This window comes from Crinia signifera, chromosome 1 (assembly GCF_055691185.1).
Source record: "Crinia signifera chromosome 1, ASM5569118v1, whole genome shotgun sequence".
NCBI classification, from domain to species: domain Eukaryota; kingdom Metazoa; phylum Chordata; class Amphibia; order Anura; family Myobatrachidae; genus Crinia; species Crinia signifera.
The window spans coordinates 421,055,507-421,074,980 of NC_139217.1; the positions used below are offsets into that span (position 1 = coordinate 421,055,507).

At 43.8% G+C, this 19,474-nt stretch overlaps 1 protein-coding gene across 1 annotated transcript in view; it reads right to left on the reverse strand.

Moving 5' to 3' along the window:
• The window catches only part of MSH3 (mutS homolog 3), a 192,110-nt gene that overhangs the window by 110,599 nt on the left and 62,037 nt on the right, over positions 1–19,474 (reverse strand). Inside the window, 1 exon segment of the mRNA XM_083151861.1 lies at positions 19,097–19,200. Coding sequence (XP_083007987.1) covers positions 19,097–19,200 — 104 coding nt within the window.

A 19,474-nucleotide genomic window follows, 5' to 3' on the forward strand; every position in this document is an offset into this window, starting at 1 on the left:
GTTCCTTAAAAAAAGAATCTGGAATCAGAATGGGCAGTGTCATGCATCTAATCTTAATATTCCACACAGCAGGAGATGCCTGGCTTGAGTGAGCTGATATTTAAACTCGCAAACTTAGCAACGTCTATCATCTACTGCGGCATCAAAGGATGCAGCTACTGGCCTTAGCATGCTGCCAAAAAAATGGGAATACCAAGGGTTTGTGTATATAAAGTATCTCATAATCTGGCTATTAGTCTCGATACAATAATACCCCTTTCAGACATACTCCAAAATCCCAGGTTTTTGCACATGAACGCGTATCAACCCGGGATTTTGGTATGTCTGAAAGGGTCAACCCGTGTGTTAAGAAGCCGGGTCTCCGACCCTTCCTTTTACCTTTGTTGAGGACCTGGGATATACGACCCAGATTGACCCATTCAGACATTAGAAAACCCCGGGTTTTTCAGCAAATTACCAGGTAGAACTGCTTCACCTGGTAATTTGCTGCTGTAAGTGTGAAAGGGTGCAGGCTGCACCCAGGAAAATGCCCCGGGTAATTCCTAGGTAGTATGTCTAAAAGGGGTATAATCACAACTGTCAAAACAAAATTTCTGCAAAGTTCTATAGAAGTGAATACTTAATATAACAAAAATTTTAATTACATATGTAAGTTACATATTTAAAAATAAAAAACAGTTAAGAATGTGGTATTATGAGCATTTGACACAAATGAAGTATACTATAATAAAACTATCAACATTAACACAAACTGGTATTTACTAAAACATTGGTACTCTTTACCTAGAACGGCGCCCATCGCGGGTATCGCATGTACATCGCATGCCATTATAATAGCATGCGATGCGACCGATGCGATGCCCGCGATTTCACATAGAAATACATGTTAAAATGTAAATCGTGTCGGTCGCATGGCATGCGACGCGACCGACGCGATTACCGTGATTTCACATAGGGAACAATGTTAAATGGCCCAATTGACCCGATTTTACATAGGGAACAATGTTAAATGGCCCACAGAGGCCAAATAGCCACCCTCAAGTGTGAAATGGCCCCCCCAATTGTTAACGCCACCCCACGATCAACCCGAAGTGTGGCGAGCCCGCGAGGGGCGGCGGTACGCGTCCCACGACCTTTTCATACCCCCACTATAGACGTCGGCGTGGAGTTGAGAATAGAAAGTGTGGCGAGCGGATACCTGTAGAGCCCGCGAGGGGACGCACATACCTGTGAAGGTATCCGTGTCCGCTCGCCATGCTTCGGGCTCACTTTCTTTTCTCAACTCCACGCCGACGTCAATAGTGGGGGTATGAAAAAGTCGGAGGACGCGTACCGCCGCCGCCGCCGCCGCTCGCCACGCTTCGGGTTGGGCTCTGTGGGCCATTTAACATTGTTCCCTATGTAAAATCGGGTCAATTGGGCCATTTAACATTGTTCCCTATGTGAAATCACGGTAATCGTGATGGCAGATGGCGGTCGCCCATGGGAATGCAAGCATTTCATGGGTATTCCCATGAAACGCTGGGCGCTCCGATGGCTACACGGGGCAGGCCGATGTGTTCAGGGGCAGCTGATGTCACAGGATGTCAACCGCCCGTCCTCTCTTCGTCTCGGTGCACGCAAATCAAAGTCAGTTTCCACTGACTTATTTGCGAAGGCAGGAGAAATCATTCGATGATCGGCGGCCATCAAATTATTTCTCCTGCAGCGGAGACATGCGAGGGGATGTGTCTTCGGAACACATCCCCTCGCAACCATGCAGGTGAATCAGTGGTGGGGCGGCGTCACAGGTGCTCAGTAAGAGGAGATTCGAATAAGGGCCTAAATGTATTGCGAGGTGGCGTTCAGTTATGCAGTGCTGAACATACTATGCATGTCATTTTTATTCCAGTTCGGTTTCATAATTAACAAGGAAAATATGGAACAAGTGAACAACAAGTGAAAAGACTGTTGAAGGATTCAGACTTTTGAATAAGGGAAGTATAGTATGAATTTATATATTTGAATATTTAAAATTCAAATATCATTGTTATATTGTAAACATCAGAGCTTATACATCACTGCCTGTTATTTAGCCATCCTCAGATACAAATTCATTAGGTACCATCCACAGGGAGGTGATAAAAGAATTAGTAACGCTTATTAGTTTTCAAAGAGAAGCAGTGCAGAGAAGAGGACTGGCCTATATGGAGGATGTGGGCACAGTGGAAATAAACAGTGATGATCTCACATGAACACTATGGGTAGTATTCAATGCGGCCGGCTAAGGGGGTTAAACAGCGAGGATTTCAGAAAACCAGCGATCCTCGCTGTTTAACCCCCTCGCCAGCTGCTCGCCCTATTCAACGTTCCGGGGAAATCCTCGCCGTCACAGGACGTCAAGAATTCCCCAAAACAGCAATGCAGAAAACCAGCTGTATTTAGCCGCGAGTCTCGCTGCTTCTGGAGCCGCATACGCCAATTCCCCCTCGCTCAAAAAACGTAGCGAGGGGAAATAGGCGTATGAGGGGGGTGAGTTGAATACTGACAGGGCGAGTGGTGACAGCGAGCAGGAAGCCCTGCTCGCTGTCGCCGCTCGCCCATGGCATTGAATACACCCCTATGAGGACAGGATACAGTAGTATCGTGAAGACTTAGGGAATTTAGCATTTTCAAAGAGTGGTCAAGCATGTCAAAAGCAGCATCAAGGTCCAGGACAGCTACAAATCAGTGGTGACTTTTAGATTTAGCAGTGAACCCAACACTATGCAGAGGCTGCATTAAGGTAATCAATGGTTTCAAAGAAAACCTGACTAAAGAGGGACCAACAGGTTGCATGTAGAATGGAGGTGGAGCATGGGCAAGCTTGTCAAGAAGCCTAGAGGGGTATGGGAGTGGAGAGATGGGATGGGGGGGGGGGGGGGATATTTTAAGTTAGAATTAATTTTCTGCATAAGAGTAATAATGATGGAAAGATACCAGTAGAGATTATTACAGATGTTGTGCACTGGCGAATACTTGTTCTATGATGTATGTATAAGTACATAGGCTAGGAGAGTATTGCAGCAAGCTTTGTACTGCAGTCACTGAACCAATGAAAATCAGTGTCTGAAAGTTAATAAGTGCATACTAGCAACTTTCCTAAAGCAGGTGACCAATGATAATTTCTTTGTCTATATATGTTGTGTCAAGTAGCAATAAGGACATTTCTGCTTAATGGTGAAAGTATTTTTTTTAGGACTAAAGGGGTGCACACATGGTGCGATGCAGGCTAATGGACGATATTGACCATCCTATTTCTATCTTATTTTGACAAAGCAATTTTGTCTAACTGCACTTGCGCTTTTGACTAACTTGCTATTTGGCCCTAGGCCAAATACATTCTACAGGCAACAGTCAAAAAAGACTTGTCTGAACAGTCCATTTTCTCTTGCAATACTGATGCCGCAGATCGGTATCACAAGCTTCCTAAACATAATGGGATTTTGGCTTACTATCCTATAGTAAAAAATTGGAACCAAAATTGCACAGTGTGTACACACCAAAAGAGAGAACACCAACAACACCTACCCTGCCATAACATGAGTGGTGGCAAGTATCTGGCGTGGGGGGATCGAGCAGCACAGGCCACTCCCTGATGCGTTTCTTCAGGTTTCTGTCGATGGGACGTATAATTATATCCTTGTATTCACCCAAGTTCTTAAGTGCTTTTTGTACCATAGCTGTTAAGATTATTCCTAGTGATTGGTTAATGCTGGTTGAGGGCATCAATGGTGTTTCCCATGTGATTGATCAAGCACTCCACAGTGACCAACAATAATGATATCACGAGATTAGATCATTCTTGAGCATGCAGACAAATGCCCAAAATGGTGGGGTCGTCCACATAGCCCGGAAACGCCATCGATGGGCATTGTTATTAGCACTGGTGCTATAAATACTGATTTTGATAGTTCAACCCTACTTCCAGTTGAAGTCCAGCCCTACTGCGGTGGGCATGAGTGACGAAACGCGTTGAGGGTAAAAATCCACTTAACCAGCACTCTCGCCAACTCACCTTTTAATGTAAGAAAATCGTATTCTTTTATTTATTGTATGTCATTGTTTTGTGATATGTTGTGCATATAAAACTCCATAAGTCACAAATACTATGTTTGCCTCTGTGTCCACATGACAACAATTGTGAGACAAACCAACAGACACCTGACTGGTGACTGAGACCAGCAGGCTTCCTGACTTGAGAGATATATGAAAGATCCTCTTTGATGCTATAATATCTCCACCATTCTGTATGAGCAATATTCATTCCTCCCAACATTATTACCTAAATATTACACTAGAGGGTGTTGTTCCCACCTTTTTTTACAGTAAATACCCAGCTGGACTGTACAACAACAACAGTTCACAAGGAAAACAATAGCTGCCACCCATTAAGACGGGGAGTGTTACCAGAACCATTGGAGCACATACAGACTGCCACATAAAGACATTGCTCTTGGATACCTACAGCATATACGTACCTGTATATGTTTTTGGAAGCGCCATACACAGTACCATTCTTTATATACTAGATAGATAGATAGATAGATACAGTAGATAGACAGAGACAGAGCCAGTGACCGGAGTAGTCTGCAAGTTCCATAGGGAGTGTAGTGTTTCACCAATCCAGTAGATGAATTTGCGGACCCCGCTAGGTGCTCGGTCCAAATTGGGGAAAGGAGATGTATTCTGACCACAGGTAGCGTGTATCCGGAGTACTGTGCCAATCTACTTCTAGTGTTGAGTATGATCAGAGGACAAAAAGTAATATTTCTCAAATCACATGATGAAATGTGAGGGGCCTCTTGGAGTTTCTATCTATCAAAAAAAAACAATGGAATAGATACCCCTGGCCAAACAAAATATATTTTTTAAATATACATTTCTGAATTTACCGGCATCTGTTTCATATAAAGTACACACACACCAAAACCTCCTAAAAAAAACAAAGAACACTGAAGCCCAATCCACAAAAACGAAATGTTTATGGAGAGACTGGGAATACTGAACTGCAGGGTCTGTTTGCATTCATGCTTGTATCCTCTAAGTTCTGAAACAGTATCCGGACTACCAACAGTGCTATAGTGGTAGAGCGCTACATTCCACTGTAACACATCAATGCAATATCTTCAGAATGTTTTGGTCATTTCAAAGGCCCGAGAGACAATCCGAGCCTTCCAGACGCGTGACATGAAAGCCATAATTTCCATTTTAACATTCTTTTTTTATTACCAATGAATTTTAGTGAAGTTATTAATATTTATATTTCAAAACCATGCAGAAGGTTTGCAATTGTTTTATGAAAACATGTAATAAAACAAAGACAATGCCTTTGGATTTACACCAGTTATTAAATTTAGAGTTTTGTTATTATCATTACAACATTTGCATTGATCCAATGATTAGAAAACACACATACACACAGCAATAGGAGGCAATTATGATACATATATGGAAGAAATCATCACACTAATGGTAATTGGAACATACATTTGATCAATGTATGTAAAAAAATAAAAAAAATAACTTAAAAAATAATTTGTGCATTAGCAAAGATTTACTATAGTGCACTGTCTTTAATCTATACAATAATGGAATATAACTGGACCTTGGATGCCTAGATACTGTATACGAGTTTCTGTAATGTATGCATGATTTCTATTTGGTAAGCAGAAAGACACGATCGTGATGTAGTGACAAGATATTACATACACATACAAAATCTCCATGATAAACTAGCTTCAGTGTTCTCCACAAAAAGTTTGACACCTGGGTGGCAGTAAAAATTAGCTGGGCAATGTAATACATACGGAGCAATATCAAAAGATGTTGTGACGACACAGGCACACCACTGCAATGCATCATTGTAACGGGGGATGGTTCTGAAGATGGACGACGGGGGACTTAAGAATAGAAAATTATTGGCACCTTATTAATTATTATATGTAAGAATTCAATCAGTTAGCGTGGTGTACACCCTCTTTTTGTTTTGGGTCCAGAGGCTGTCTTCTGTGGGGCTGGGCCAGCATGTCAGGGGCCCTGGCTGAAGGGAGAGCCAGCATGGGGGGAGGGTCGGGCCCTCTGTGGACTGAGGTCCAGAACCCCCCGTTGCTGGAGCAGTTACCTCCTCCCTTGGGGGTCCTCCAGCAAGAGGAGGAACACTGATGGGAGGGGGGGGGGGGGGCTGCAGCAGTCCACAGCAGGCCAGAGATCCTGCCAGCGCAGCCGGGTGTCCTGCCGGCCGGGACGTACCTGGTGTATTTTATTTCCTGGGGGGGTTCCCCAGACCTGTTGTGCTGCCGGGGGGGGGGGGGGGGGGGGGGGGGGAGGGGGGGTTGTTCAGCACTGCCACCTGATGGTGCCGGACCGATGGTGCTGCCGGGGTGACATTTGGCCGGGTGACGCCTCATCCTGCATCAGGGGACATGGCGCTCGTTTCCTCCCACCTTCTCCCTCCGCTCGCCGCCACCTCCTCTGCCAAGCTGCTCCTCCACAACGCTGCTCCGGAGGCCGGGGATGGTGGAGCTCTGTGGATGGGTGATCAGAGCTCCACATAATGCGACCATGCGAAGTGATTGCACATAAGGTTTAACGGTCATTGTTACTAACCATGATGCCGCCATGTGCCTTAAATGGTCATCAATCTTTATAATATGACATACGTATTATATAGAGGTCACCGCAGAGTGTCTTTATTTGTGCATGCAAATTATTTATACCAGGCACCGCAATGTGCAGTATATATAGACACAGCAGTGTGTCAATATATTTATTGTGTCATTGGAAGCTGCTGTGCGTGTGTTTCTGTTAATAAACGTTAACCTGATGCAGTTGTAATTGACACCAATGTGTGCCCTATATGACTCTTTGATACATATTTGGCACTGCATTGATGATTGCTACTGATGGTACTGGACCTGATTGCAGGGCACAGTTTTTTTTGCAAATGGACAAAACCATGTGCACTGCATGTGGGGCAGATGTAACATGTGCAGAGACAATTTGATTTGGGTGGGGTGTGTTCAAACTGAAATCTAAAGTGCAGTGTTAAAATAAAGCAGTCGGTATTTACCCTGCATAGAACCAAAATAACTCCTATAATATAACTTTCTGCACATGTTACATCTGCCTCACCTGCAGTGCACATTGCAGGACAAATTTGTTCTCAAAATGGCCAAAACAATCAGGTCTAAATTAGGCTGATCTGGACTGAATTAGGCCCATGATACCGTAAAAACCTAAAGAGCACAATAGGCATAATTACAAGGTTTGGTGTAGACATTTTGGCCAATAACTTTCACAAGTTGTCCATTCCACCCACACAAATGTACCAAGTGAGGAAACCCTCTTGGATGCGCTGCCTAGGATTACCCTGGGTGGAATATGTTAAACCTAGAAGGGATGACACACAATGGGTTGCTGCAGCCTAATAATGCTAGGAGTAGGGTCCCAACAGAACGGTCAGGTCCATGTATTTTGTATGTAATATATTTTTAGGTTATAAAATAACAAGATCACATGCTTACAACTAAATATGGATGTACAGATGGAGCCGCTGTAATCCTTTGCCGGCGCCCACCAGCGCAGTGTGTCTCACAGGCGTCCCAGTATCACGGAGGCTGGGCAGCGTCTCCCTACCCGTCTCTGCTTCGGGGAGACGGGCAGGGTTAGGGGAGGCGGGGGAAACAAAAACTTTTTCGGGAAACTCCCTTTAGGAGGTCCTGGCAAGACTCAACATGATTCAGAGATTCATCCATTTGGGTTTGGTAACTATACTCAGTAGCGCACGCAGGGGAGGTTTCCGAGTACCCAGAAACCCCCCAGGAATCTAAGGGCCACTGTCTGAAAGCTGAGGGTCCCCTCTTTGCAACAGTACAATAATTTTTAAAATCGGACCTTGGGAACCGGAGATATCTGACTTCAAAGCAGGGGTCCCCATCCAAGCCTGTTAATTGCTGTTCCCAGTCAGATATTTCAGAGTCTGTCTGACGTAGAGCTTTTCTGAGGATATATTCCAAAATCTGTGACCCTCCCCCTTTGAAGGACACTAGAAGCTTGTCTCTACTGTTCCCAGAACCAGAGATATCAGCCTTCAAGCAGCTGGTTACTGCACCAGCTCCTGGTATGTAGTTTTATATACTCCTTGGCAGATTGCTCTGCCTCCTGATCCCCTCGTCCCCAGTACCATTTGGTAGGTGGGATTCTCTAGTTTTTAATTCCATTAAAATCTAAGAAATCTATTTCTGGGAACTGGAGATATCTGCAGTCAAGCAAGTTGTCCTCCCACCAGAAAATTATGAATAATAAGCCCACTCCACTATACACCCCTCCTCTGCATATTAAACATCCCCTACCACCCTGGAAGTTATGTATCAGGGCCCCTTCATTCAGCCCAATGCCCCCTTCACCCACCTCATCTCCCACCATCTGTGCAGTAAAGGGGTAATTAGTGGAAATTACTGATCCAGGCCCTACATGCTGAGCGGTTGATATAATACCCCCTACCACCCGCGGGACATCAAAACTTATACTGGGTCACCTAAGTGTCCATCTCCGTACTTTGCTCCGCACCTCTGGAAACCCCCTTCTGAAAATCCTGCGTTTGCCCCTGATACTCTTCTACAGCTACTTGGGTCTCTGTGAATGTTTATACTACTGCTTTGTTTAGATTGCCCTCTCTGCCCAGCTCTGTTCATATCGGCCAAAGAGCCATTGGCATGTTTAGTGTGTCCAGATCTGGGCATGTGCAATCTGCGAGCTGGATATGTTGTCGACATTATAACCCTTAATGCTGAAGACACACTCATGTTCATAGTGGACACAGATGGCTCAAGGAAGTTAACAACTTTGGTACCTTTTCACGGCTTCTGATTAACTGACCCAAGTCCAGCATTTTTTCCCTTTCATGGATTCCTTCCTGTCCACCCACCCTTTTCCTGTTTTCTCTAGGAGACCCTGAAGTTCCACTATTTGGGATATGGATAACTCCTGTCTCCTCAGACTATAGGTCTCAAAATGTACACGGTCACCTCTCTCTTCACATCTGGGGCTAACACATAAGTTGCGTACACACGGTCCGATTATGTTTTTGATTCAATTTCTATTAGATATGGACTATTCGACCTGCTCTGAAGTTTTTTAGACTCCTTTTCGATGGGTGTGGATCACATTGTCAACACCATTGGGTCGACAGTCAGCAAGGGTTGACAGGATTCTCGGTCAACTTGGGTGAAGGTCGACAATGCACTAGGTCGACATGGTTCAAGGTTGACACATGCGTTGGGTCGACGTGGGTTAGATTGACACATGATCTTTGAGAAAGCCAGCGATCGATGTAGGCTGGAAAACGCGACAGTTCTTGATTTTTCTATCATCCATCCAATGCCGGCCGGCACACGGGAGTCTCGACTGTGAACCAGGGTATGGGTCTCATACTATCAAGGTACTCTGGCACTAATTAGTTTGCTGCAGCCACTACTCCAGCATTATTCCAACATAAATGGTTGTACATTAAGCATACAAAATCTATTGGGTCACCATCTATTGAGCAATTGAATGTCGGTGGACTACCAATCAGGCTTTTAGCCAGAAAATACCCTCTTTTTTTTTTGCATTTTACCCTTTTGTATTTTTTTGAATTTTTTCATTTTCTTTTTAACGTAATTTTTTATATAAATGTTCATTTTATTAAATTTTAGGTCATTTGTATGTATATTTATTTAATTAATATAAATGTTATATTGATTATAATCCATTTGACTGTCTTTTTCTATTATTACTATTATTTATCTGTTCCTAGCGCTATCTTTATTTTTTTTTTCCGTCTTGTTCACTGGGATTGGTAATCACCTGGAGCACCATACATTTAGGGTTTATTTAGCGCTCACTATTCATTGTTGTCTACTGGATATTTGTCAAGGTTAAAATATAAATGGTAGACAATGTCTAGGTCAACAGTCACTAGGTCGATCACTAATGGTCGACACCTTGAAATGGTCAACATACCCCAGGTCGACATTGACAAGGTCGACATAAGGTTATGGTCAACAGACATGGTTGACGTGAGTACTTCATGGTTTTTTGTGTCTATGTCGACACGCCATGCTTCTATTATATTCCCACTCTATGCCCACTTAGAAAGTAAAGTATGAAAAACCATGGGGGGAAAAACATGAAAATCTCATGTCAGCCATGTCTGCCTATGTCAACCATAAGCTTTTGTCAATGTCGACCTTGGGTATGTTGACCATTTTAAGTTGTCGACCTAGTCATTGCCTACCCAGTAACCGCATACCATTTGTCAAGGGTCAGATTTTCCATGATATCTATAAATCAGTTGAGCAATTAATGGAGCAATTTAATCTCCCCCGAATGCTCTTTTACAGATGCCTACAGCGCCATCATGCTGTGGGTGACCAGTTCAGTATGGTGTCCCTTTTCTGGTTAAGGGCCTAATTCAGACCTTCAAATGGACAAAACCCATGCTGCACTGCAGGTGGAGCAGATGTAACATGTGCAGAGAGAATTAGATTTGGGTGAGTTATTTTGGTTTCTGTGCAGGATAAATACTGACTGCTTTATTTGTACGCTGCAATTTAGATTTCAGTTTGAACACACCACACAACATCTATTCACATAATAGCGACCATATCCCCGATGATTTCAGATGAAATTGCCCTGTGTGTACCGGGCTTTAGAATCTGTATTAGTATTTGAAGATCAGTGACCGATAAATACCAGGATTGTAGGTTTCATGTTATGATCTCGAAGTACAGTACCATGTTTTCTCTGCCTGTATGTGAGCATCAGGCATGATATGCAAGTCTGTGCACCCTGCACCCTGTCACCAGCATCTCTGCACTAATTGCTTCTTCCAGTCATCAGCTTTGATTGACATTTGAAGCAACCTATCATGTCTGCCCACACCTATAGCCACTTTATGTTTAACAGTATGCATATTTTATAAAAGCTCAGGTGGACCTCCATTAATCTCTCACATTGATTATTTTACGGTTATATATGAAATCCGTAAAGAGAAAAAAAACAAGTTGACAAAAAAAATTATATAAGCCAAGACCAATAGCCTTGTACTGGGTATCGGTTACAAAAATGAGTACCAATATATTTTCAAAGATTACTTAGGAGTTGATATACAAAATTAATTATATTAGAATTTATAGTAAGTGCCATCAAATTGTAGATGCATAATACATTTCAAAGTAATTCTGCAAAATGTATAATTAATCAAATACAAGAACCATATAAAAGGATTTGGTACTTCTTTACTTTCACGGCGCCACTCTAGATAGGACAGATAGGATACTAGATAGGATACGATTTGTATGCGATTTGACATAAGATATCGCATAAGATATAGGATAGGACAGATAGGATACTAGATAGGATACGATTTGTATGCGATTTGACATAAGATATCGCATAAGATATAGGATAAGATTTACTATCCATTTCATTACCCCACTATCCACTAGGGCGTGGAGTGAGAATAGAATAGTGTGGCGAGCGCAGCGAGCCACCGAGCCCGAAGCGTGGCGAGCGCAGCGAGCCCCGCGAGGGGACACGGATGTTGTTTGAAAGCAAGTCCCCAATATCGCATGCCATTTGCATGCAATTCCATAAAATACATTCCGTGTCCCCTCGCGGGGCACGCTGCGCTCGCCACGCTTCGGGCTCGGTGGCTCGCTGCGCTCGCCACACTATTCTATTCTCACTCCACGCCCTAGTGGATAGTGGGGTAATGAAATGGATAGTAAATCTTATCCTATATCTTATGCGATATCTTATGTCAAATCGCATACAAATCGTATCCTATCCTATCTGTCCTATCTGTCCTATCTGTCCTATCTGTCCTATCTGTCCTATCTAGTGGCGCCGTGAAAGTAAAGAAGTACCAAGGATTTTACTAATGAAACATTATCATCTCAGGAACCAGTTAGAATAAATAACATTGAGTGCATTGTTTTAACTTGATGGGATATGACAATAACTTGACTGATGACACAACTGTAAAGAACTAATTTTGCCTCTTATTTCTTTCATTTCAATTCAAGCCTCAGCTGAACAGAGGGTTATGTGGATTATTGATAGATATATAGCAATATACTATTTTGATTAACAAATATTTATACATGACAAGATTTTCTGGTACTTGTTTCCTAGCATGGCCACACCGATTTGCATCGGGGTGGTCGTGTCGAAAAATTGCGTCGATCGCATCGCATGCGACCGACCCGATTTTTTAATTGAATCAAATGTGAATAGGGTCCCTGGGACCCGATTTTAAATTGGATTCAATGTAAAATATTCCCTAGACCCCCAATTTTACACCCTCAACGCCACCCCACGATTGACGCGAACCCGAAGCGGGGCGAGCGCAGCGAGCCCGCGAGGGGCGGCGGTGCGCGTCCTCCGACCTTTTCATACCCCTACTATCCACGTCGGCGTGGAGTTGAGAATATAAAGTGTGGCGAGCGCAACGAGCCACAGAGCCCGAAGCGTGGCGAGCGCAGCGAGCCCCGCGAGGGGACGCGTATAACTTCACAGGTATACGCGTCCGCTCGCCTCGCTGCGCTCGCCACACTTTATATCCTCAACTCCACGCCGACGTGGATAGTAGGGGTATGAAAAGGTCGGAGGACGCGCACCGCCGCCCCTCGCGGGCTTGCAGCGCTCGCCATGCTTCGGGTTCGCGTCAATCGTGGGGTGACGACGGGGCCATATACAATGTGAAATGGGTCATATTGGCCCATTTCCCATTGTTTCCTATGTGAGATGGACTTAATCAAGTCCATCTCATCTTGTGCCATTATAATGGCACAAGACCGACGCGATGCTCCCGATTTCAATGTTAAAAAATATTTTAACATTGAAGCCTATGGCAAAATCGCGGGCATCGCGTCGGGGGCTATGTTAATGGCCGAGACGCCCGCGATTTTTCATTTGCCGGCAAAATGGACCTGATTTCAAAGGAAATCGGGTTCATCGCGGGCATCGTGTACCTTAACTTTAAGGTACACGATGCCCGCGGTAGGAAACAAGTACCGATTTTCTTTTTCAAAAATACTTTGAAAAATAAATCTCCAGGTTTTTTTTAAAGTGGCAATCATTTACACAGCAAAACCAGTTTGATTTTGCAGTGTAAAATGATTGCCACTTTAAAACAACTGGAGATTTATTACCAAATCTCTCACTTTCTGAATCTCTCACCCTATTAAATTTCAACCCATGTGTCCATTTAGCGATGCCTGTTACTGCTAGCACGTAGCTTCTCATGCATTGTAAATTGACACCTCCCATGTCTTTGGTTTTACTTAGTTTTAATAGCGATATTTGCGGTTTTTCCCCACCCAGATAAATGTACTAAAAGCATTAGGATAATCACATAAGATTAGATTCTTTGAGTAATAGAGGGAGCATTTGTAGTGGGTACAGAAGACGGAGGAAAGCTATAATTCTTATCAGGTGACATCTTCCAATGTATGAAAGTGGGAGGTGGCGCCACGATTGGAAATCTGTATTTATTCGAGAAATAACAGCTGGAAAATTAGCCAAATAAAGATCGGCTGAGTCCACAGGTATGTTTAAACCTAAATACTGTACTTGAGAGAGGAAGTTGTCCATTTAAAAAGAAAACTAGTCTCCCCATCCCTCCGTGGCTCACGCATGTAGTGCCATAGCCACCGTTTTAGATTCATTATTTTTAAAACCCTTAATAGATTCATAGTCTTGGAGGAGCCATAGAAGGCAAGAAAGGCCTTGTGTGGATAGCAAAAATACAATAACAGGTCATCAGCATAAGCAGATACTTTGAAAACATGCGGGCCTATTGAGATGCCCTGCCAGTCTGGGGCAAGTTTTTAATGTGAATCTTGACAAATAAAAACCGACGGTACTTGCGTATTATCTGGGCGCCCAAGATTTCCATCGTAGGGCATTGTACAACCAAAAATCGGTCACATCGCATGCGATCAGACTTTTAATTGTACAGGCATCCTGATGCCTGATTCCTATGTTAAATGCACCCCCAGACCCGATTTTTAATTGTACACCCACCCTGATAGGTAATTACTATGTGAAATCCACCCCCATTGTTAACGCCACCCCAGTATCAATGCCAACCCGAAGCGTGGTGAGCACAGCGAGCCCACGAGGGGCGGCGGTATGCGTCCTCCAACCTTTTCATACCCCCACTATCCACATCGGTGTGGAGTCGATTGTAGATTGTGTGGCGAGCGTAGTGAGCCACCGAGCCCCGCAAGGGGACGCGGATTACTTCACATTTATTCCGCGTCTGCTCGCCACGCTTCAGGCTCGGTGGCTCTCTGCGCTCGCCACACTATATGAAATCAACTCCACGCCGACGTGGATAGTGGGGGTATGAAAAGGTCGGAGGACGTGTAGCGTTGCGCTCGCCACGCTTCGGGTTGGCATTGATAGTGGGGTGGCGTTAATAATGGGGGGGCATTTAACATAGTCATCACCCATCAGGGTGGCTGTACAATTTAAAATCGGGTCTGGAGGTGCATTTAACATAGGAATCAGGCATCAGGGTGCCTGTACACTGTAAAATCGGGTATAATCGCATCGCATCGCATGCCATTACAATGGCATGCAATGAAACGCAATATTAAAATTGTATAGTCGGCCCTGGAAACCCTAAAATCGGGTCCCATCGTATACCTTAATTAGTGGTATGCGATGCGATGGGCTCCCAGATAATACACAAGTACCAAACCGACCCTCAAGATCACATCATTTATCTATGACTTCATATTTTAAAGATTTATGCAGTAGTAAAACCACCTTTGCTTAATGGTGAATGAAGCAGAGAAAAACTCACTTATCCAAGTGCCTCTTAATCTGTTGAGGTCCCCGTTCCTACCTCCTGGAGCACCGCCACATCAGGTTTGTGTCACTTAATGTGTTGTAGCACCTTCCTCCATTTTATCGGAGTATTAAGGCCCTTCACAATGCATGTCAGGAATTTGATGTGCGTTTTGTGGAGCAGCAAGGTATGACTAGAATCTGTTGAATCAGCCAGTACCAAGTTTTAAAAAGGGAAGTATTGCAAATATGTCCTGAGTGAAAGACCCTTGTCCCAGCTAGCAGGGGATTATTACAAATGGAGGTGTGCGACCCCATAAACCTAACCATAGCATGTGTCAAAAACATAATATACATTAAGCTTTGCAGCTTCTCCATTTTGTAAAATTTTACAAACCAACTTCATAGACCAATAGAGTCCAACAATAAACCATATTCCAACATAGACTTGAGCGATATCGTAAAGCAAATTAAACATGAATTAAAGAACGGGGAGAACAAAAAAAAAAAAAAAAAACCACATAGATAAACATAATAATAGCCAAGTCAAGGTACTCGGACTGGATCCTAACCTAGCAAAAGAACTGTCCTTAACCAATACTGCAAATATGATACTTGCAAATATGGGGAACAATCACTCCGTAGCGGAAGCAACAGGAGATGATGAATGGATGGAGTCAACAAAGTTCTTGTCAGGTTCCACTGAATCAAAGAATAGTTGTCTGCCACCATGTTGTAAGTGTGGCAGGATTTGCACACTGGGGAGAATTCTCATAGTTTTGCCGCCACTTGGTATGAGAAGTCTTGGAACAACAGCAAACGGTCTCCATGTGGTCAGTTCCTGGGTTTTACGGTATCCTGGGGTCGTCGCCGATCAGTTTGATGATCTGGGCCTATGCGATGAACACGCTTAATAAGTATAAGACTAAAGGAAGGTGTAAGATGTAATGCTTGAGGTAGCCAGGTGGACACCAATTCCATAATGTCCCTTTGATGAACTGATTTAGGTAATCCAATCATGCACAAATTGCGATTCTTGAGATATTCAAGTTTATTGTGCATGGCGGAGAGGGAGGATTTCTAAGATTTGAGTTGCACCTTGGCTGATACTAGGTCATCTTCAAGACCCGAGATTCGCTGATCTGCCTCTTTGAAACGTGTCCCATGTGCTGTAAGTTGTACCATAGCGGAATCTATAGCCTCCTTTAGACCCGCCAATTTCTGATCAAGCAGCAGAGAGATCAGATCAGAGATCTTGTGTTTTAGCCACCGATGCAGCTGTAAGCTTGGAGGAGTGCGAGATTCCCTCTAGGACATCATCTCCCGCCGGGGAAGTTGGAGAGCTTGGAGGTACTGAAGCTGATGCCTTAGCAGTCTTTGCAGATTGACCGCCTCTACCGCTCCTTCCTGTTTTGGCCACAAATTTCTCCATAAGTGAATCTGCGTAGCACAGCTGAACTGTAATATCTATAAAGCAGGCAATATATAGTCCCGGCCATCAATTGTAACAGTAATTATCACAATGAAGAGAAAAAATTCACACGTAAACTCCAAAAGATAAGTGAGCAGGGATCCAATGTAGTCCCGATATGACAGAGAAGCAAGGAATAGCCAAATGGAGCTGTAGCAGGATTTAATCAGGCAGCTGTCTGTGTGTGTCTAGTCAGATCAAAGATGGCGTCCTTAAAATGTAATATGTGAGCACTCACCAGTCTGCACAGGGCCAGTGAGGGGTACCAGGACCACAAAAGCCACCTCCCGCCATTTTCCTACGCTTAACAGCACCTACAAGCATACCACCGCCAGACTCAAACACAGTGGCCTGTATGCGGGTCCAGGCCAGCACAGGGGAGTGCTAGTCAGTGCTCCATTCATGCTAGTCAGTGCTCCTTACAGCCGCCACTCACAGCCCCAGGCAGCCAGGAGAGAGATCACAGAGTGCCCGGCCAAATTAAAGATGGCGGCCACAGGCAGCAGCAGTTAGTAAAGTGCTTAGAATCCAAGGAATATGATGGTGGGGAGCCAGAGGGACAGCTTCACTTGCCCACCTCTATCTCATGCTCCCTGCGCTGATTATGTTTATCAGCTGCAGGTATAAGGAGCAGAGCGCTTAGTTAAAAAGCGGCCTGCAGCTAGGTCTGCCGACCAGAAGTAAAGATTTCATTTTTAAAGAACCAATTAATAAAATATTAAGATCTGTCTCATGCAGGTAAAATATACAGGTTGAGTATCCCTTATCCAAAATGCTAATTTTTTTTTAGCCATACTTACCTGCCCCTGGTGGGTCCCCGATGGTCCCTCGGCGTCCATGGAGTCCTCCGGCGTCCACAGCAGGCCACCAGCCCCGTCTCTGGCGTCTCCAGCGGTCCCAGGAGTGCTTTGTGCAAGTTCCCAGGCGCGCCGGTGACGTCACCGGCGTGCGCGCGCACTCGCGCAAAGCACTCCTGGGACCGCTGGAGACGCCGGAGAGGATGCTGAAGGCCTGCTATGGACGCCGGAGGACTTGGTAAGTATTAAAAGAGGGTTGGGGGGGGGGGAACAAAAAAAAATTTGAATTATTCCAAAAAAACACGGTTTTTGGAATAATTCGGATACGGGATGCCCGGATATGGGATACCCGACCTGTATTTGATTACATTCAATACAATATATTCATTCCAGTGCTGCAACTTTAAAACATTTACCTGCAACTCCTTCCCGGCAATGAATGCCCCTTACATATCTACGGAACAGAAATCAATTCAGTGGACACTATTAGGGTTGAAATAAGTTCTGTGTTGACAATCACTTTTTCAGGACTTACAGTACTACACACACACACCTTATTAATATTAAACTGTATACAGTATGTGATTTGTCAACTCAGGTGATAACCAAAGTATATTAATTGTTGGGTTAATAACAATCCATACATAGCATAAAGGCACACCAAGAGCTATCTGTATTTAAAGGTCACCGACTGCTAGCTGAAACCTCAAAATGAGTCCTGCTCACATTAGTAATCACAAATGTGCATAGCAACGATGTGAGATTGAGTGACATGTGACACAACGCCTCTTCTACTGCTGCATTATGTAATACATGATACGTTCCTTCAAATGTCAATCAAAGCTGTGGACTGGAAGAAATACAACTGAAGCAATTATTGCAGAGATTCTGGTAAAAGGGTGCAGCGCACACAGACTTGCAGGTCATACTTGGTGCTCACATACAGGCAGAGAAAACATGGTACTGTACTTCTAAATCATGAAATTAAACATACAATCCTGCTAGATGCTTAGCATCGATCTTCAAATACTAATGCAGAAGATACAATTATTTAACTAAAATCGCCAATAGTCATTACATTGATTTATTTTTGAACAGCACCACTTGTGGCCAAGTAAAATAGACCGAAAAATACTTATTAGGGCATGATCAAGTAATACATAGCAAGTAGGGAAGCCAATCCTGGGGCATTTTTCCAATCCCGGAATTCGGGTTTGAAAAATCCTCAATCCCGGGATTGGCTTCCCTAATTAAAAAAAATGCCCCGGCCGCACTGCATATTTACTTAACGTATGCGGGTGCGGGAGCTGAGCGGGTGGGAGCCAGGGGGTCGGTGCAGAGGGCGGTGTGGGCAATACAGGCAGTGCAGCTGGGAGCCGGGCAGATGGAAGCCAAATGGGAGGAGTGGGTGTGTTGCCTGCGTAGCGGAAACTCTGACCAGTTCACGCTGCGCAGAGCCGTACAGCGAATGACGGGAGAAGACGGGCAGCGCCTGAGCATGTGCAGTCTAATCCCGAAATTGGAAACTACAATCCCAGGATTGGCCACCCGAATAGCAAGGTCCTGAAAGGCTCAAGGGAGGGTGGGGGGGATATCGTGGGCAAATTTGCGACTCCGAGACATTGCCTATTGTATGACCAGCTTTATAGACAAACGTCCTCCTGCTAAGCCTAGAAAACAGTTCTATGCATTACATAACTAGCAGTAGCACACCGCAACAATTCACGGTCACAGTCTGCATAGTCATACACACATATGCAGGACTGAATGTTAACTAGCACCGGAATGTGGGATAAGAACTCATTTTACTTTAGCATAGACAGTAAATGCAGAATACCGTATGTTTATATATATATATATATATATATATATATATATATATATATATATATATATATATATATATATATATATATATATATAATAAAATAAATCTGAATGCAAGTTTACTGAACTAAATGTGTACCTGTTGCCTGCCCATAAAAGTCACTGATGAGCTGAAATGCTTGTGCATATTCAAAATGATGTTTCGCCATCCTCTCTATACGTATTCGGTCATCATCCCGTAAACTAAAGAAAAAGGGAAAAATATATTGCACATTATTAAATTGCTGCAGCATATGAAAACACTAAGGATCCTGTGAACAGGCAGTGGAACATTTTGGGTGAAATTTAATAGGATGAGAGATTGAGAAAGTGAGAGATTTAATAAGAAATCTCCAGTGTTTTTAAAGCGGCAATCATTTACACTGCAAAACCAGTTTGACTTTGCAGTGTAAATGATTGCCGCTTTAAAAAACATGGAGATTTCTTGTCAAATTTCTCAATCTCTCGTCCTATTAAA